Genomic DNA, 20862 nt, shown 5'->3' on the forward strand with positions numbered 1-20862 from the left:
TAGTGACGCGCTCTCCCTGGGGAGAGCAGCTTGAATTTCACACAGAGAAATCTGTTCTGATAAAAAAAAGAAAAGAAAGAAAATACAAATACATGCACGCACGCACGCACTCATTCAAGAAACAGACACACGCGCGTCGAGAGAGACAGAGACAGAGAACAAAAGACAGAGACGGAGATACAGAGAAAACGGGACGAGCAGACACAAAACAGCTGGTCGGGAACCACCAAAACATAACTTTATTGGAACAGTTCAAATCAGGTAGTGTTGACAAAAAGTCTTCATATAGACATGCACCGAGCGATCAAAAAGAAAAGAGAAAAAATAAAAAGAGAGCACTCAAAGCACATTCATCCTGCAATAGTCATCGTGAACACGAACAACCGTGGACCTGTACAGAGTATACATTATTTCAATAACTTTTATAAGTATATGCCAGTTACAAGTGGCGCACAAATGATACAGATTCATTAAACAGCCTTGTTCTTACTCCTCTCTCTCTCAATATTGTATTTTCGTATCGTCCCTTTTTTCTTTCTTATTCTCCTTATATCGAGTGTCCCCCCAAAAAAAGTGAACCGCTTGTTGACAAGCATTTTCTCAGTGATAGAGAAACCGAATTCATTGAAAATGTTTCACACAATAACCTTATATATAAAGAGAGAGAGAGAGAGAGAGAGAGAGAGAGAGAGAGAATTATAACACTTGTAAAAGATGCACTTGATCATTATCAATTATTTATTATTTATGATCATTATCAATGACGTGAGATTCCAAAATCCCAATGACTGTGTGTGTGTGTGTGTGTGTGTGTGTGTGTGTGTGTGTGTGTGTGTGTGTGTGTGTGTGTGTGTGTGTGAAATGCAGTGTTCAAAACATGAGACAAATCATTCGGCGATAGTCGGCAACAACAGGACGGAACCAAAATATAACCCAACGCATTGTCTGTGTTAAAAGATTTCAATGATTTGCAGTTGATGTTTTTGGGTGGTTGTTTTTTTGTTTTTTTTATCAGCTAGAGTAAGTTGGGGATGGGGAAGGGGGGGGGGTGAGGGGAGGGATGAGAAATCAGATGTTTAGATACCCCATCAAGAACATAAGCATACAATGAGGATGCGAACACTTGAATATACACGAAAGGACAAACACGCTAACAGCAAAGCATAATAAATAGATCGACAATAGACAAATGAAAATTTAGATATGAGGATATGAAGTAATGTAAAATGAACACGACATTTTTATCTATTTCTTTAAACTTAATGTGGATTTATTCAGCTTTGTATCACTTCCTGGAGCATTGTCATTATCATCATACTGTCATCGAATAGCTTGTATCAACACTTTATGCATGCATATCGTTAGCACATTGATATTGCCACACACACACACACACACACACACACACACACACACACACACACACCATCATAATATAATATTATTTGCACAAGAATTTTCACACAATTGCGACGGTCACCGCCAGACATTACATTATCATTACATACAGGCATAAAAATCAGTTATCAATTCTTATGCGATATCGATCTTGGAATATTGTTATTGCTTGCACTGGATAATTCGATAATTCAGAACACGCGAAACAGAGTGAAACTCATTCAAGACTTCTTGGTTTATCAGTAAAATCACCCCAGACAGGCAGCAATGTTATATCACTCAAGTCATATCATAGACGCATGCAAGATTTCCATCATATTATACACGCATAAGAATTTTTATTTCAGACCAACGCGAATATTTTTCTCTTTTTTCATTTTTTTTTTTTCAATAAGTAATTCTATACTCACTCATTCCAAACCTATTAGAAATAAAAAGAAGAAATTATCAATGTACCATTTCCGACTCGCGTAAGGATTCTTGTGTGTACCATTTCCGACTTGGGTAAGAAATCTTGGTATGTAAGTCCGTCGTTTGATCTTTCAGTTAGACTGTTATATATCTTTATTGCTTGGTGTCATTAACAGATAACACAATGTTAATGAGACCATTGCCATTCCACAATAACACCAGCACAAGATTTGTTTTCTAACTGGCTAATCCAGAGTCTTCAAGTTCGACGTGTCTGTCTTCATTGATTTTTTTTTTTTTTTTCGCTTCTCGCCATGGGCGCAAAATTCGAAGCGTGTTTGCCGGAAACGAATAGGTTCAGTACTTGACAGTGTTTATATTTTGTCATCCTCTCCCCTTTACGAACACAGTTTTAAAACATTTTCATTTCGCCACGACATACATAAGATTTAATGATCAAGCACAAACAGCATTTTCAAACATGTCCAAGTGTGCATACGTTTGCATTCTTAGTTCCAATTTCATTAAGGTCAGTTCAAGAGCCTTCAACACTGTCTGTATCTGTTTCCGCGCGCGCATGTATGTGTGTGTGTGTGTGTGTGTGTGTGTGTGCGTGCGTGCGTGCGTGTTGGGGGGAGAAGGGAGGGAGGGAGAGACAAAGTGGAAGGCCCAAACAGTATGGAACACATTTCCCACGTCTACGTTTTGTCCCTTTGTTAAAAAAAAACCCATCATTCTGAGTCCCAATCGGAGACAAGTCAACTAACAGGCTTTCTCAGTTGGTAATCAACCCCACAGTAAAAGCGGGACACATTAATTTAACAAAAAAGATGCTTCGAAATAAAGACGATAATGAGACAAGTTTTCACATGGTTCTTGGAAACGTTTTCATCATGCCAGACTGGATTGTACAAGCTCGGGTAACTTCATGTGTAAATGAATGAACAGTGACATTGTCAGTCAGTTCCTAGTGATTCAGGTTCACTTGGCTGACCGGTGACGCCCGGAGTTTTGTCAGTATGTGCACGGCATAGAAATCGCTTCCTGGGAAACTGATGCCTTTGACCGCTCTCGCTGGAGGATGCTGTGCTCTAGTGGCATAAAGACGTTTGAAAACAAGAGAACGCTGGCCATTAAGGAGAAGCGCGGGCGAAGGAAGCAGGGCTCAACTTCTGGAGACGTTTTCCCTTGCAACACCTGTGGGAAGTGCTGCGCATCCAGAATCGGCCTCTTCTCCCATAATATGAGGACACACACCGACAGATATGCCTGCCTGCCTACTCGTCCGTCGGTCCGACGGGAGACTCCATTAGAACACGGCATCAGCCAGGGACCACAGTGTTGTAAGACTTTGCATTGCATTGTTCTGTGTCCCGCTGCATCACAACGTTGTTCAGTTTTCTTTGTGGAGCTGGGGCGGCTCCTTCCTTCCCTCAAAGAATGGTTCTAAAAGGAAGGAAAACTGAATTTCACATTCTCAGGCACAAGGTTTGCGTTCGTTCTGCTGCGACGCTCTCTCTCTCTCTCTCTCTCTCTCTCTCTCTGTCTCTCTTCCTTCGAAGGGTTAACGTCCGGAGCAATATCAGGGAGTACTGAAACTTAACAAAAATTTCCAATAACCAGACATGCGTGAAAAGTCCTCTGCATTGCAGTGATTTTCTCTCTCTCTGCCTGCAAGGATCTCTGCCTGCGAGGACATCTCTCTCTCTCTCTCTCTCTCTCTCTCTGCCTGCAAGAATCTCTCTCTCTCTCTCTCTCTCTCTCTCTCTCTATATATATATATATATATATATATATATATATATATATATATCTGCCAGCAGGGATCCCTCTCTGCCCGCAAGGATCTCACTCTGCCTTTAAGGATCTCTCTCTCTCACACACACGCTCTCTCTCTCTGTGCAAGCAGGATTTCCTCTCTGCCTTCAAGGATCTGTCTTTCAGAGAGTTAAACTGTCTGGAGCAGCACGGAAACTACGTAAAGAGTCCAACGCCGAGACTTGTGCATCAGGTTCTCCCTGCACAGTGGGGACAGGGCCTGGAGGTGGTGGAGCTGCTCTAGCTGTAGCCGTAGCCCCGAGCCGTCAGGTTGGGCAGCAGGGGCGAGTAGGGCAGCAAAGCCACGTTCCTGCCGGAGGCCGCGGCGGCCGCGGCGTACATGTACCGGATGGAGTTGAGGTGGGCCGTGGGTGGCTGGGAGATGGGCGAGAAGGCCGACTTGAAGCCGGCGGCCGCCGCCCCGAGCCCTAAGGAAGGCGTCAGGTACGAGGAGGGAGGGAGAAGGCCCCCCACAGGGAGGGAGGGCGGGGAGGTCTGGGAGGTGGCCCCTCCGAGGGGAGGAGCTCCACCACCACCACCACCACCGGCAGCGGTCAGGGGCGGGAGGGGCAGGCGGGGTGGGTGGTGGGGGGGCATGGCGGCGGTGAGGAAGGAGGAGGCCAGCGACCTGGGGAGGTGCTGGGGGTGGTGGTTGCTGTGGGGGTGGGATGGGTGGGTGTGCTGGTTGAGAAGGCTCTCGATGGTCAGCAGCACGTCGTTGTGGCAGCCGTCCAGCGAGGACTGCAGCGCCTCGCGCTTCACGTGCGGGAAGACCCTGCACAGCAGGTCCAGCGGGGAGCGGCCCGGGGAGGAGCCCGCCACGTCGCCCGCCGCCCCGCCCCCTCCGCCGTTCTCCGACGACCTCCTGCCCTCCGCCTCGCCGCTCTCCGACCGGCCCTGCTTCAGAGTCAAGTCCGCCGCCGCTGTAGCTGAGGAAGAAGCCGCCCCGGCCCCGGCTCCGCCTGCCGAGGAGCGCTCCGACTCGCTGCCGCGATCTGGGTCACGTTGACCCGGGCTGGCCGGGGAGTCGGGCCAGGAGGAGGAAGAGGTGGCGGTAGTTGTGGGGGGCTTGGGGGAGGAGGCGGATTGAGGGGAGGCGGGTCTGGCAGGGAGAGGGGAGGCTGGGGATGAGGAGCTGGGGGGCGTTGTCCAGGGGAGCGTGACGGGGGTCCCCCTCCTCCTCCTCCTCCTCTTCTTTTTCCTCCTCTTCCCTGATCACCACTGCTGGAGCCTCGCTGCTGGCAGCTTCCCTGGGTCTGTCACTGCTGCTGCTGCTGCTGTTGCTGTTGTCCGAGGGTTTCAGGCTCAGGTCGTATCCGTGCGGGTGCTGGAGGTGGTTGTTGTGGTGGTGTTGGCGATGGTGGTGGTGGTGGTTGTGGAGCTGGTGGTGTGCAGCTGGTGGTGAGCGACGTGGGGGTGGGGGGACAGCATGGGGTGGAGGGAGGGGAAGGGCAGGGGGTGGAGGTGATGGCGCGGGGAGACGCTCCTGTTGCTGGGGGCGGTGATGATGGGGGTGGGGGTGGGGGTGGTGGTGGTGGTGGGCAGGCGGGCAGTGAACTCGGGGCTGTCCATGTCGCTGTCCAGTCGGGCTCGTTTCACTGGGGGAAGACACAGCAAGACAACTTTTTGAGCTGTAAAGACGATGGATGGATATAGGCAGCTAGCTAGGTGGAGACAGATGGGAGAAATACGAGATATGTTGTTCTTTCTAAACGGAGGAATTAAAATGCATTTTAATGTTGTTGGTTTTTTTTTGGGGTTTTTTTCTGGTTGTTGTTTTTGTATTGTATTTCCTTACATACGGCGGCGATAAAAATAAAAGATGATTGTTTAGTCTATTAAAAAAAAACAACTGAGCTGTGCAATACGTATAGCTAGGGAAAGGAGAAAGACACAAAAAAATTAAAAAAACAAAAAATCCGTGGTTTGTGAAATAAGACTCACTTTGATAATCAAAATGACTTGTAATTCACTCTTGTTTTTTTGTTTGTTTGTTTGTTTATTTTGTTTTGTTTTCGTTGTTTTGTTTTGTTTTTTTTTTGTTGTTTTTTCAAATAGTCTTTCTCTATTTCCCAGCTATAGGTGTTTTAGTTTGGAGCTTGTGCTCAATACAACACAAACGGACAGGACAAAATCTCAGCTCAAGCCAGTCGTGTTTCAAAGGCCTCGGCCTTGACTGGGCTAAACTGAATGAAGCTATAAACTAAGTAAAAATTTGGTATGTGAAGCTGAGGCAGCTTTGATAACGCTGAACTTTGCTAAAAACTAAAATGATTAACCAAAACCCCAAGCTAAGAACAAGTGAACTAATATAAGCTAAAATAAGCTAAAATAGAACTTAGCCAGCTTAGGCAGTGCTGAAATTCCTCGCCCTTCTTAATTTCTGACTGTTAGCAAATATCTAACACACACACACACACACACACACACATATATATATATATATATATATATATATATATATATATATATATATGGCATGGCTGCTTTAGTGAGGACTACAATAGTGTGGTTGTAAACACTGCGCAGGAAGGGCACGTCTATTCCAATGCTGTTTTACACATGGCTGTTTTATATAGATATCTTTTAATCTGTTTCCTTGCGAGGACTTTCTTCCACCCTGCTGGCAGTTTAATGGAAACGGCTGGCGACATTCGCTCTGCCCAGCCCTACGTGCAGTTTGCAGCGATGCCGATTGTGTTTTGTTTGTGAAAAGAATTATATTGTTTTATTTCAAAGGGAAATCTGTCAGTGTAAGCATTTTGATTCAGTTCGTTGGATTTTTTTTTTAGGAGGTTTTCAGCGTATTTTTCAACCCTAATTTCGGCTGTTATCAACAAATGATGAGGATGATAACGATGACGGTGATGATAATAATAATGATCTACAATTGTTAAGAAATAGCAAAATTACGCCTACATTGCATTTCAGACTTTTTCTTCAACAAAACAGACGTCCAAAATCGTTGGAGAAATATCTGCACGCGCCTCTCATTCTGTCTGTCAGTGTCTGTGTTTGTTCTTTCTTCAATTTAACGTCTTTTCATTTTGATATCATGACGGGGAAGGGGGAAAGACAGACAGACAGACAGTGTATGTGTGTGTGTGTGTGTGTGTGTGTATGTTGGCTGTGTTAGTATTGGTTGTGGGAAGGGGTATGTGTGTGCTGCACTGCAGGTGCATGTTCTTTGTTGTGTCATTTATGGCTGCATTGGTTTCACTTAATGTAGCGCTTTCTGTTGAGAACCTGGTTTTGAACAAAGAACAGGTGTGCAAAAAAAAAAAAAAAGCCTCCCCTATCGGAAACAATGTATGTCTCCTGTCTTCTGTGTGTGTGTGTGTGTGTGTAGTTTTTGTTTTCCTGATATCCCTTCTCATTCTCCCCGTCTCCACTTGTTGAAGACACAATAAATGGTCATGCAGACATTTTGGCTGCTAAAAAACGTTTTATTAATGGGAATATTCTAGTAATTTGTACACAGTAAAGAACTTTTTTTTAAAAGAAGAAGAAAAAAAAAAGAAAGTTATCTCAAACTTATAATAACTACAGCACCGCCACCGCCCCCCATCTTCCCCCCCGATAATAAGCAAATGGCAGCAACAAACAAACTTGTAAACAAATACCCGACAAACGCAGCTTGAATCAAAGGGAAACAAATGGGAGAAAACAAGGAAAGACAAACAGAAAGAAAGGAAACCTGGGTCGATTAATTTAGCTTGAATACAAGGGAAACAAAAGAGATATATTATTCTATGGAAATAAAGAAAAAGAAAGAAAGAAAGAAAGAAAAGGACAGTGGGGACGAATAAAACAAAATAATAGAATAATTATTTAGAGACATGTATGTTTTGGCAAGTAAGAGGATTTGAGGGTACAGGAGGGTTGGGAGATGGAGGTGGTTTTTTGGGTTTTGTTGTTGTTGTTGTTTTTTTTAGGTTTCTTAGAGATATTTTTAAAAGGGGGTATTTGTTGTTGTTGTTGTTTTTTGTTCGTTTGTTTGTTTTTTCTTCAAACAAAGTGTCAGTGTCTTAACATTTGAAATATTTGTTGTCCTCCGTAGAGAGATCACGTATCCATTGCTTAAAAAGAAAACATTATAAACACAAACAAGAAAAATGACACTTAAAAAACAACAAAAAAAAACAAACAAAAAAACCGGAAAAACAAATAGGAATCGTTAAAAGCCGCGCGTTCCCTGATACTTTTGTGTGTGTGTGGGTGTGTGTGATTTTTTGTGATTTTTTTCAAGGCTGGAAGGAGGGGAGGGGTAAGGGGTTTAAGGAGTGGTTACGGTTGGTTAGCTGCATATTGTAGCGTCATGCACGTGTGCGTGTGTGTAGAAATACGGATGAATGTTTATTGGTTGTGAATATAATTTACTATCAAATCAGTTCGGTTTTGAACCAAGCCAACCGTAAATCAGGGGCCGATATCAAGACTGAGTATGATTAAATAATGATTCCGCATGTATGACACTTTGTAAATGAATGAATGAATGAATGAATGAACGGTAAAACAAGCAAACGTGGGAATGGCCGAGTGAATTATTGGAAATGAGAGCGATGTAGTTTGGAATCCTATTTGAAAGAGAAAACGTGTGTGTGTGTGTGTGTGTGTGTGTGTGTGTGTGTGTGTGTGTGTGTGTGTGTGTGCATTGATAGACCGATCGATCTGTTCATCGATGGAAAGTCGTTTTAAAGGCAGAAAATTACTTACTTTGAATATCACTTGCAAACTGTGAGAAAATGTGTTCACGTATCTATCTCTGCTTCCGTCAGAACGTTTTATGCACGTATTCTATGCATAACTGGAAATGAAATTTTGTATTCGGTTTTATTAACAGTGTTTATGAACACGTTGTGATAGGAAATACCACGTGCACGTGCACGTTTATTTTGTTTTATTATACTTTTTTTCTTTCTTTCTTTCTTTCTGTTGATAATTCCAGGTATAAGGGTGCCATATTCCTCAACATAAAACAAACAACAAATGTGCACATGCATGAAAACTGATTTTGTTGCTGACAAAATCAATTAACATATTGAAATTGAGTTATAGTGATGAGAAGGAGGATAATGATGATGATGACAATAACCATTTGTATTGTGTTGAGTTACTCTTTTTGTCATCACAGATTTTCTCTGTGTGAAAGTCGGGTGCTGCTCTACCCAGGGAAAGCGTTGCGCTATAATCAGAGTGCCACCACGTCTTTTTTTTGTTGTTGTTTGTTTGTTTGTTTGTTTTGTTGTTGTTGTTGTTGTTTTGGTTTGTTTCTTTTAACCTGCAAGTGTAATTTGTTTTCTTATCAAAATGGATTTTTCTGCGGAATTTTGACAGGGACCGCCCCCCCCCCTTTTTTTTTGTTGCCGTGGGTTCTTTAACGTGCGTTAATTGCATACTGCACAGGGGACACGGGTAGGTTTATCGTTCTCATCCTAAAGACTAGCGTCCAGACCACCACTCAAGGGTCCATCCAGTGGAGGTGGATAAAATTCTGGGAGAGATTTCAGTTTCAGTTTCAGTAGCTCAAGGAGGCGTCACTGCGTTCGGACAAAACCATATACGCTACACCACATCTGCCAAGCAGATGCCTGATCAGCAGCGTAACCCAACGCGCTTAGTCATACCTTGAGAAAAAAAAGAAAAAAAAAGGGGGGAATAAGTAATAGATAAGCACAAAAAAAACAAAAAAAAAATCGCCCAATGTGGGGCTCGAACCCACGACCCTGGGATTAAGAGTCCCATGCTCTACCGACTGAGCTAACCGGGCAGTTAAAAGAAACGTCGCCGACAGGATGAGAGAGTGTGGGGGATCGAACACGGAGTTCTATACGTCTCGCGGGATCGGAACAGTACAGTGCACTCTGTGTTATAAGATTCTCTCGCTTCCCAGACGGACGCCTCACATCCAGGCCGACCCCGGCCCTACTTAAGTATTCAGTCAGTCACCAGTGGCACGGGCTGTCACGGTATTCATGACGTTTTGTAACCTCGTTCGACTGACGGGTCGATAAATTGGCATTATGATTAAGAATTAATAGTCTGGATATTTATTCCGACTTCGTGAAATTATTTGGAAGGTTAAACATCAGTTGATTGACAGTCTGTCATGAACGAGGAAGCAAGAAATAAAAAAAGGATAATAATGAATAAAAGTAAATAAAAATAAAATAAACACACACTCACACACACACACACACACACCCTCACACACACACACACACACATATATATATATATATATATATGTGTGTGTGTGTGTGTGTGTGTGTGTGTGTGTGTACATACATACATACATACATACACGCACATATATAAACACAATATATATATATATATATATGTGTGTGTGTGTGTGTGTGTGTGTGTGTGTGTGTGTGTGTGAACGCGCGCACTCGTAAGAGTTCACGTGTTTGTACATAATTATGTCTGCCTATACATGTGAACGAGCCATACGCCTGTTTTTGTGTGTGTGTTTTTGTTTGTTTGTTTGTTTGTTTGTTATGTTATGTTATGTTTTGTTTTTTTAATAGGTTTTTTTGTTCTTTGTTTAGATTCATTACAATATTCAGTTACAAGATGTGTGTGTGTGTGTGTGTGTGTGTGTGTGTGTGTGTGTGTGTGTGTGTGTGTGTGTGTGTGTGTGTGTTTCCCTTTCGGTCGTTCTGTGTCCCTTGGCAGATGTGGTGTAGCGTATATGGATTTGTCCGAACGCAGTGACGCCTCTTTGAGCTACTGAAACTGAAACTGAAACTCTTGTTTCTGTCATTCTGTCTTCTTTCTTTCTTTCTTTCTCCCCTTTTCTTTTCATTTTTGTTTTGATTTGTTTCCTTCCTATATGTTTCTTGTGCTTTCTTTCTTCTCTTTTGGGTTTTTTGTTGTTGTTGTTTTGTTTGTTTTTGTCTGTGTCCGAAGTGTCGGTGAACTATAATTTGTCATCCTAGTGTGAACCGATTCATTTTCTTTTTGGTTCTTTCTTCCCGTTTCCTTTTCTTAGCCTTCCATTTAAAAAAAAAAAGGAAAAGAAAAACCGAGAAAAAAAAGAAAGATCTTTTGTATTTACTTTACTTATGCCCTTTTTCATTTTCTGTTAGGTTACTGTGTTAATTCCTTGTTTTATTTTCAGCTTTTGTTTTGTTGTTGTTGGTTTGTTGTTGTTTTTTGGGTTTTGTTGTGTGTGTTTTTTTTGGGGGGAGGGGGTTGTTGTTAAACGTTTTGTTGTTGTTGTTTTGCTTAATTCCTTAACCTTTTTGCATGTAAGTGTTTTAGAAATGAATTTAGTATCAGAGTGCAAATTTGTTTCTTCTTCTTCTTCTTCTTCTTCTTCTTCTTCTCTTTCTCTCTCTCTCTCTCTCTTTATCGTAGCGACGGCCCACTCTAAAAATGACAGAAACAGAATAAAAGTAGAATATGAGTATCATGATTATATACAGCACCCACATGCTCATGCACACGTACACAGACACATTCACGCGCGCGAACACACACACACACACACACACACACACTCACATATATATATATATATACATACACACACACACACATATATATATATATATATATATATATATATATATATATATATATTGAGAGAGAGAGAGAGAGAGAAAGAGAGAGAGAGAGAGAGAGAGAGAGAGAGAGAATTAGATAAATTGATAAATAAATGTAATCACTTTCGCGTCATAACGAACGATACTCCATAATAAAAGCGGCGAGGTGTCATGAAAAGAAGAACTAAGAACGCAACGTGGGGTTTGGGGGTGGGGATTCACACCTCTCTTCCTTCACCATACTTCCCCCTTCGTTCCATCCCCACCCCAGCCCCCCACCCCCGCCCCACCCCTCCCCTCACCCCACCCCTCTTTGTCCCATCGTATACAGAGGCTTCCTGTCTATCTATGTGCATGTATGCACACAACAGGTATGCATCACAATCTCTTCATGCATTTGCATTGATGTCAGTATGCCAGTGCTTTACGTACGTGGGGAGGGGGACGGGAGGGGGGGGGCGTGTGTGTGTGTGTTTCAAAGCGCACTCGTCCATGTGTGTGTAACCTCCACGGAGAGAAACTGACAGACTGACAGACAGACAGAGAGGAGCTGACACTGAGAAGATTTATACCAGAATCATTCAACCTTGGCGAAGTTGACGGCAACAGTCCGTACCATTGTGTGTGTGTGTGTGTGTGTGTGTGTGTGTGTGTGTGTGTGTGTGTGTTTCCCCACTCGTATACATAACAACTACACTTGAAGGTCTCCTCATCCCCACCCCAACCCCCGTTAGGTATAGTTTAGATAATTTAGTACGTAGTCCTGAAAGAAAAATAATAATATCTACTCTCTCTCTCTCTCTCTCTCTGTGTGTGTGTGTGTGTGTGTGTGTGTGTGTGTGTGTGTGTGTGTGTGTGTGTGTGTGTGTGTGTGTGTGTGTGTGTGTGGATGCTCGCGCTTGATTTAACTATTTGAGGATATATACCCTTGTCGATGACTTGAGGAGATTGAAATCTTTGTTTTGTCCTTCTGGTTTTGCTTCCTATCTATAGGTGTAACAAGGGTAGTGATCATTGTCTTATTGATATATAGCTATTGGTTTAACATCAAAAGTAAAAAAATTAAAAAAAGTTCCGAGTAGTGTAGAGATTGTGGTTATGTTTTATTGTGCAGTCTGTTGTAAATAGAGCTGGTGGTACGTTTTACTGTGCAACACTAACTTTCTGTCTGTCTGTCTCTCCCCCTCACCCCCTTCTCTCTCTCTCTCTCTCTCTCTCTCTCTCTCTCTCTCTATCTATCTATCTATCTATCTTTGTTGTGCTCTGTTATTGTGTCCTATCTGCTCTGTTAGCTAACCTGTGTTTGTGAGTTTTCGTGTCTCCCCCTCCCCCCCCCCCCCGGTCCCTCCCTTTTCTTTCCTATTCTTTCTTTTTTTCCCCCCAACAGTTTCTACATTGATTTTGTAACACGTCCTGGCGTTTTGAAATGGTGTAACATTACACTGCCACATCTGACATTGCTTTCGTTTCTTTTAGCGTTGTAGATGTGTGGGTGGGGATGGAGGAGGGTGCTGGGTGGGTTTGGGGGGGGGGTGTAATAAGTGAGGGGGTTGTGTGAGGCTGTGAATACTTTTAAGGAGGTTATAGTGGTGGGTGGGTGGGTGGGTGGTTGTGTGTGGGGGGGGGAGTAAAAAGTAGGGGGAGGGGTGAGTAACGATATACTAGTGTACGAAACAAAAACGTGGTAAAAGGCTTTGCCACGATTAGAAAAAAATTGGACGTGGTTATGACTGAAATTGGAGAGAATAATCATGGTGAATGATTCGATGAGCAACAGCTGGTGTTATTTCTGTGGTGAAGGTGTTTTTTTTATTTATTTGGTTTTTTTTTAATTTAGTTTCTTATCGTTTTCGCTTTCTTTTTTTCGTTTCCTTTCTTTCCTCTTGTTGCTTACGCTTCGTCGCAAACACACATGTTCAGTGACGCGTGCACGTGCACATACATATAAGGTACATTGTGTATCATGATAATAAGACGATGATGATGACGACGATGGAGATGGAGAAACAGTACTGTAACTCCTGCTGCTGCTCCTCCTCCTCTTCCTCCTCCTCCTCCTAGTACTACTACTACTAACAATAGTCATGATAACAATAATGGTAATAATAATCATCACCATCATCATCATTATCATCATCGTCGTCGTCGTCGTCATCATAACTATCATATATATCAGGTCTTGGGCAAGATCACGCTGCTTTATAAGAAGCAATGTAATCGAAGCAATAATCTTTAAAAAAAAAAAAAAAAAAGATGAAATAATTTACATTACATTGTCAACTGAATCAGTTTAGCCGTGAACGCACGCACACGCGAGGCAGACCATCCGGAATCTGGAATAAATAAATTAATCCTGATGATAATAATTATATTATTATTATTATTATTATTATTATGTTAATAAGGAGGGAAAGAAAATGGCACATGCATGTGCTAATCATGATCTACCATCCTCTCTAAATTAATGTACTCACCATATACCAAAGCTCTGTGTGTGTGTGTGTGTGTGTGTGTGTGCAGAGAGAGAATATGTGGTGAGTGCGTATATATCAATATATATAGCATATATAAAAATATATATTATACAGAGATAGATAGATAAACAGACAGACAAACAGACATTCTTCAGATTACATGTGCAGTCGTACAGATAAAAATGAATGTGTGTTCATCGAGGTTGGTGCCTGGACTGACTGATCATAGTTTTTCATTTAGAATTAGACTGCGACGTATGAAGGCAGGTTATGCGTAATGTAGTGGTGCAAACTTTAAGTGTTGACATGTGACTTAATCATGCACCTGTTGTGCTTTATTTTATTCATGTATGTATGGATCTGCTAACGTAGATCCTTTTTCTTGTTTAACAGTAAGTGGTTATTTCGTTACATATTTTACATATGATTTTTCGGTGCGTTCCAATATTTGTGTGGTAGACTTCTGTCTTCTTTTTTTTTTTTTTTTTTTAGTGAGCGCTATGTTCGTCATTTTTTTTTTTTTTTCAAATTAACTCACTCAGTACGGCCAGTCCTCTCTTCTCCTCTACACAGACCCCTCGGATGTCCAGTGGGTGTCTGAATGACCCAACCTTTAGCTTCCGTCGTCAGAATTGTGGTATTCTTTGTCAATATTCACCTCTTCAGTATAAGAGCCTTCCGCTTGCAATATTTTGATGGTGGTAATTGGGGTGAAACGCTGTTAACGTCGTCGTCTCTTTCGCCGTTCGTATGGAGAGAGTTAAAAGTCTTAGCTACAAATACATAATGGCAGGGGGAGAGAGAGAGAGAGAGAGAGAGAGAATGATGCAGGTCTCAACATTATCATCTTCAAAAATCATCACCATCATCATCATCGCGACCACCATCCTCTTCCTTACCACCATGGTGATGATTGTGACCACCACATGTCGCGCAAATGCGTTTGTTTCAATTAAATCCAGGCAGAAGACCACTACCATAATAATAATAATCGCCATCATCATGATTAACAAACCATCACCTTCATCACCATCACTACCATATTTCGTGCAAAGACGTTTAATTGAAATAATCAAATATATATATATATATATATAGATATATACATACACCATTACCCTAACTAGCATCCTCGGTCATCATTATCATCACCTTCATCGCTAGAACCCTCACATATATAGCACAGCCTTAATTGCAACCACACATACCCGGCTCAGGGTGGGGAAGTGGTGGACGGAAGGGGGGGGGATAGGAAAAGGAACAAGAAAAAAGAAGAAGAAGAAGAAAAGGAAAGCGAGTCACTCTTCCGTGTGTTTCACGGGGTGAGCGGTGGTGTGAAGGTGAAGGGATTCATTACAATCCACCCTCCGTACGTCAGCTGATAGGGGGGCGGGGTGGGTGGGTGGGGGACTAGGGTGGGGAGGTACCCCTATATAAAGGCTGGTCTGACACATGCTGTTGTTATAACTGTACACCACCCACCCCTACTTCCTCTTCCACACACACACACACACACACACACACACACACACACAACCTTTCTCTTCCACACACACACACACACACACACCGTCACGCTCCTGGCCACCCCTGCAGCTCACATTTTTTTAGAATTAACCACAGCACAATTTGTCCCCCCACCTTAATTCTGGCCAGTGATACGAAAGATGAGAATAAGCCAAAGTGGTAATGTGCACCCGCTAAGAAATAAATAAATAAATTAACAAAATAATAGATTTTTTTTTCTACAAAGCCCCAGTAGCTTTGGCGGGCGGTGGTGGGGGTTGAGGGGCTGGGGAGGGGTAGGGGGTGAGGGGGGGGGGTAAAAAGGAAGGTTCTTGGCTACAGGTGAAGAAGCAAGCATAGATCTTGAATTTCACAGTGATTTAGAAGGGTAGGTTGTTGTTTGTTTTCTTTTGTTTTGTTGTTGTTGTTTACTTTTGTTTTGTTGTTGTTGGGGTTTTTTGTTGTTGTTTTTTTTGTTGTTGTTTGTGTGTGTGTGTGTGTGTGTGTGTGTGTGTTGAGTTAAATATAATAAACGTGTCCGCACCACAGCTTATGTTTAAAACACACACACACACACACACACACACACACACACACACACACACACACACACACACACACACACTGAATGTCTCTGAATTAGAGTCACGCATTCGTGTCATCGACAGATGTGTAAGCACGCTGGTTTTTCTTTGCACGAGAATCAGCGCTAGCGCGCTATATCATTATTATCATTATTATTGTTATTATCTGTAGTATTATTATTACTATTATTATTATTATTATTGTTTATTGTTTCTTCTTCTTCTTCTTCTTCTTCTTATTATTATTATTATTATTATTATTATTTTGTTGTCTGTATCATATCATAATCATCATCATCATCATCACAGTCATCATTTTCCATCCTTTTTTTTATTGATTGGTTTGATTTTTTTTCTTCTTTTTCTTTTTTTTCTCTCTCTTTATTTCTTGCTTTAATTAAGACGGAATTTACTTGTGCATTATCTATGCGTTATGTTGGTGTCATCTTTTATTTGTGTGGCCATCACCTGTAGGTGATGTGAGTAGACATTAACCTGAAGAAGAATTGTCGGTTTGATTAGCTGATAATTGATAATAATAATAATAATAATAATAATAATAATGATAATAATGATGATGATGATGATGATGATGATAATAATAATAATAAAGTATCTCAGTTGTGACGAGGAAGATGGCGACGGCAATAATAGAATACTACTACTACTTCTAACAACAACAACAACATGTTTTCAAAAAATGTTATTATGGTAATTATTACCATTATCTTGATGATTGAGGATGATGAGGATAATGATGTAAAATTAAGTAAGTATATATAAAAATTATTATTATTATGATTATGATGATGACTATCATTATGCAGTCATTATCATCATCATCATCATCAGCGGGGATGATGATGATAGAAAATATCAAAATATAACAATAAGAAGCCACACAGTTCCATCTGCATGAGCCAACCCAACACACACACACACACACACACCCCTCCCCCGACTGATTTCACAAGCCATGTGAAAATTTCCGCCTTACACAGATGCAACAGTAAGCATTATACATGCACATGGTCATTGTACACGTGCGTTTAATGACCCCCCCCCCCCCCCCCCCCCCCCCCCCCCCCCACACACACACACACACACACACACACACATCTAACCCGCCGTACACACATACACACACTAACACGGCACAACAGATCATCTTTCAACTATAAATTCTCTCTCTCACTCTCTCCCTCTTTCTCCACCTCTCTCTCTCTCTCTCTCTCTCTCTCTCTCTCTCTCTCTCTCTCTCTCTCTCGTGTGTGTGTGTGAGTGTGTGTGTGTGTGTGTGTGTGAAACTCTAAAATAAAAAAGAAAGGATATTCCGATTAATTATTCATTGTGTTTGGGATCCGATGTAGCCACCATGATTTATTGATGTGGTTCCTGGGTGGAGTTATTATTGTCAGTGCCCAGTTGTGTTTTGGGCACTATACAGCCTGTGATCCAGCCGTACAATGCGTTCGTTGTGATGTCATATCTGTGAAACTGCGTGTTTGGTGCATATCTGTTATGCATGTGTGGGTGTATGTGTGAATGTGGGTCTTCATGTTTTACATTTATTTGCTTATTTATCATCATTGTTGTCTTTTTTTTTCATTACTTCTACCTTTTTTATATCATAATTATTATTTATTTATTTATTTATTTATTTATTTATGTAAGCTTATCTATATATATTTTTTTTTTTTTCTCAAGGCCTGACTAGGCGCGTTGGGTTACGCTGCTGGTCAGGCATCTGCTTGGCAGATGTGGTGTAGCGTATATGGATTTGCCCGAACGCTGTGACGCCTCCTTGAGCTACTGAAACTGAAACTGTGATGTCACCTCTCCCCCCCCCTGCCCCCCTGTAGTCATGTGTATAGAGGGGGAGTCTGTGAAATCGCTGCACCCTGTGGGGGGCAGGTGTTGGGTCTTTTGTAGGACTGAACAGTCTCTGCCACATCTCTGTCTCTTGCTCTTTCTTTTTCAGTCTATTTCTCTCTCTTGTCTTTCATTCTTTTTTTCTCCCCCCCCCCCTTTTTTTATAGTTCTCCCCATCCCTCTCTCTTTGCCACACTATGTCTGTCTGTATGTCTGTCTGTCTGTCACTGTCTCTCTCTCCTCCTTCTTCTTATCCTTTTTCTCCCCCACCCCTTCTCTCTCTCTCTCTCTCTCTCTCTCTCTCTCCTTTTTCTCACTCCCCCCAAATTTTCTATCTTTCTCCTTTCTCTTCTTTCTCTCCCTCCTCTTTCTCCTTTTCACCTAGAATAAAGCGGGCGTTGGGTGCTAGTTATTTTTTCCCCCATCTTTTTCAGAGGAGATCGAAACAAAACAAAACAAAAAAAACCCATTAAAAAACGGAAACGTTAAGATCCCTTTTGTAGAATGATCTGGGTGCTCGGCCAGAGAAACAGTGCACACGACAGGGAAGGTTTTGTTCTCTCCTGCACGCATGGCTTGACTGATTTTTGCATGGGGGGATGGGGGGGTGAGGGGGGGAACCCACTTTGACTGCAAGCGGGGAAGCACTGTCGTCGATACAGTACGGTACGATGCCAAAAGAATGGAATACAATACTGCGCAATGCAATGACTGACTGAGCACGATGCGTATCTACACAGCAAAGCAAACAAACGCAAGTGCAGTTGAATTGCACTGCTCTCAACGATGCGAACTTCAGAGAGAAACTGTGCTCCGAAGATGAAATACTTGATTATTACACAAACGTATCGCAACATCGTCAGGAAGAGGGGTCTGTATTATCATTCAGTTCTTTCACTGCTTTTTTAGAACGCTTAACAATTCATGTTCCAGCAACCAAGTCATTGGCAAAGTACCCATGGAATTGTACACACAGGGCAAGTCATTCATATTCTTTGAGCCTATAGCATTGGGTTAATTAGGCGTGAACATGCAGCAGTTTCATTTTCTGCTTTCGTGAAGTTCTATGCAACAACTTCCTTTAATGCTTCGGGTGCTAAGTCACCCGAATAAAAAAAGAATAAATAGTTTTTTTAAAAACCACCCCGAAACGTACTTCAAGGAGAGAGTAACGTAAGCTACAGGCTTTCTATCTGATTCCTCTCCAATAGGGCTTCAGTTACGGCTTAGTGACCCCTGAAGTACCCCGAGCAGGAGAGTGTATACACAGCCCAAAGCAGTTTGCTTTCCTTGTTCAACGGTATTGCCCTCCCTGGGTCGCCGCTGTCTACAGGTCTAACGGCCTCTAAAGGTACTCACCGTGCGGAGCCCACTCAAGCGGAGGAGGGGAGCAGAGAGAGCGGTGTGAGGGGGGAGAGATGACGTCCACAGGGCTGCAGGGAGCCACCTGGTCCTCCTTCCCGCCTCCAGCCTCCTCAGACGCCTGCTGCTGCTGCGGATGGCGGAGATCGGTGACGTCATTGTGGCCGCCCGTGACGTCAGCGTGACCGGGCATGACGTGACTGCTGGTCAGCGGCGGGGGCTTGAGGTAGGCTTTGGCCTCCGGGTACAGCTCCACGCACTCCGGGTTGACTTGCAGCAGCCCGTTGGGCCCGTACAGGAGCCCTAGCTCCCGGGCCTCGTTCTCCTCCTGGGCCTGCTGCCTGCGGAGAGCCACCTGGGCGGCCATGACCCGCTGCCTCTCGGCGATGAGGGTGCACTTGGCGCACACACAGTCCCGCCAGCGGCAGTAGCGTTTGTGGCCCTTGAGGGCCGACACCACCCCGTGGTTACGGCAGCGGGCACACTTCGGGGTGCGCGGGTAGCGGTCACTGGCCCTCAGGAAGAGGCCACCCGTGTCGGGGCCCGGACCCCGGTCATCCTCGGAGCCACTCATTGTGCTGGTCAGGTCCTCTGAGGGTGGTCAGTCCGCACACAGTGGTCAGCACCATGTGCTGTATGCAGGCTTTCTGCTGCTAGGAGTACAACTGTAGAATCTCGCCGTCCGAAGTCAACTTTGCATGTAAAACAGTTGTTATTTTTTTCTTTTTCACAAGTATTGATTAAGTTCAGAATTACAAGGATGATTTGAATTTCGATGGCTGTCGATTCACCAAAGACAGCAGCGTGTCTTCAAGGGTCTTTCAAAACACACGATAAGTGTCTTCTTCGTCAAGTGATGGACACCCTCAGGCTTGTCCAAGATTCCTCACAATGTGACAAAACCAGGTCTTCTTTGAGGGCAAGTTCAGGTGTTTTGGTCTTATTTTATAACTTCTGTCGTAGATTAGCAAGCCTCAAAACTTTGACAGTCTCACTCCTCTATCATGCTGGGGTTCTTTCACGGTACGCGCTCAGGGCAGGTAAAGACGTGTAGCATCTTCAAACAGCAGTCATCTTGTGGCCGTGTTCCTAACACCTGGTTGCGGTTGCAAAACAAGGGGGAAAAAAACAGAGCTCAGCTAAATGTCACCACAAACGATCAAAGAAGTGGTTTAAACTGGGGTGGGGCAATGAACTATCAGTTAATCCCACCTCTCAACGGGCGCTCAGTGTCGGCAACAGTGCACCTAACACTGAACAAACGGCTCGGCTACTTACTACGCTGTCCGAATCTAAGGGAAGAGCAGACCGCAGCTCACACAACAGAACGCTCTGCCTGCCGCTGTCCGCCGCACCCGACGACAGACTGACTGAGGTGGTGAGCAGAGAGGCAAGGGATGTGATTTGGTGACGGTCCCCACAGGCGTCTGTGTGTCAGCTACAGGTTGGGCTGGCCCATGGTACAGAGAGAGTGAAGGAGAGGTGACAGGGGGTAAGGGCTGGGCAAGGCCGGCAGGTGAGCGACACGTCTTGTCAGCAGTGCCACACGTCTCTCGCTGTCCCCCTACTTGTCAGGCCACCAGGGAGGGCTCAACACCTCCTCAAGCCCCGCCCCTCAGCTTCCTGTCCTCCTCCTCCCTGGCCACGCCCACTTCATTCTGACTGGCAGCTTGCAAAGGGGACGATCGATGTGTGAGTGAGTGGTGTGTGTGTGTGTGTGTGTGTGTGTGTGGAGACGTGTGTCTGTGTCTAAGGAGGGACTGTCGCTGCATTGCACGCGTGTTATGGTTAGTGGCGCGCGCGCGGGCTGCGTAAACACTGTCGATTTCGGTTATGAGAATGTCGCCAACAAGAAACCTCGCATGTTAAGAAAGCAATATTTTT

General features: G+C 43.5%; 1 protein-coding gene and 1 non-coding gene across 2 annotated transcripts; both read right to left on the reverse strand.

Moving 5' to 3' along the window:
* Positions 1-791: 791 nt before the first annotated feature.
* LOC143280382 (uncharacterized) lies at positions 792-20425 on the reverse strand. The gene is made up of 3 exons (XM_076585016.1): positions 18976-20425; positions 4950-5225; positions 792-4838 (listed from the first exon to the last, which is right to left on the reverse strand). The coding sequence occupies exons 1-3, from the start codon at positions 19550-19552 to the stop codon at positions 3868-3870; spliced, it is 1824 nt and encodes a 607-aa protein (XP_076441131.1). The 5' UTR covers positions 19553-20425; the 3' UTR covers positions 792-3867.
* Trnak-cuu (transfer RNA lysine (anticodon CUU)) lies at positions 9325-9397 on the reverse strand. Its single transcript has one exon. It is a non-coding gene; the product is annotated as a tRNA-Lys (tRNA).
* Positions 20426-20862: the final 437 nt, after the last annotated feature.

This window comes from Babylonia areolata, chromosome 3, assembly GCF_041734735.1.
Source record: "Babylonia areolata isolate BAREFJ2019XMU chromosome 3, ASM4173473v1, whole genome shotgun sequence".
Taxonomy (NCBI): domain Eukaryota; kingdom Metazoa; phylum Mollusca; class Gastropoda; order Neogastropoda; family Buccinidae; genus Babylonia; species Babylonia areolata.

Coding starts and splice junctions, on each gene's coding strand:
- LOC143280382 (XM_076585016.1), bottom strand. CDS start 19,552: ATGAGTGGCTCCGAGGATGACCGGGGTCCGGGCCCCGACACGGGTGGC. Junction 5,226..18,975: donor GCTTGAGTGGGCTCCGCACG/GTGAGTACCTTT, acceptor GTCTTCCCCCAG/TGAAACGAGCCCGACTGGAC. Junction 4,839..4,949: donor AACAACCACCTCCAGCACCC/GCACGGATACGA, acceptor AGTGGTGATCAG/GGAAGAGGAGGAAAAAGAAG.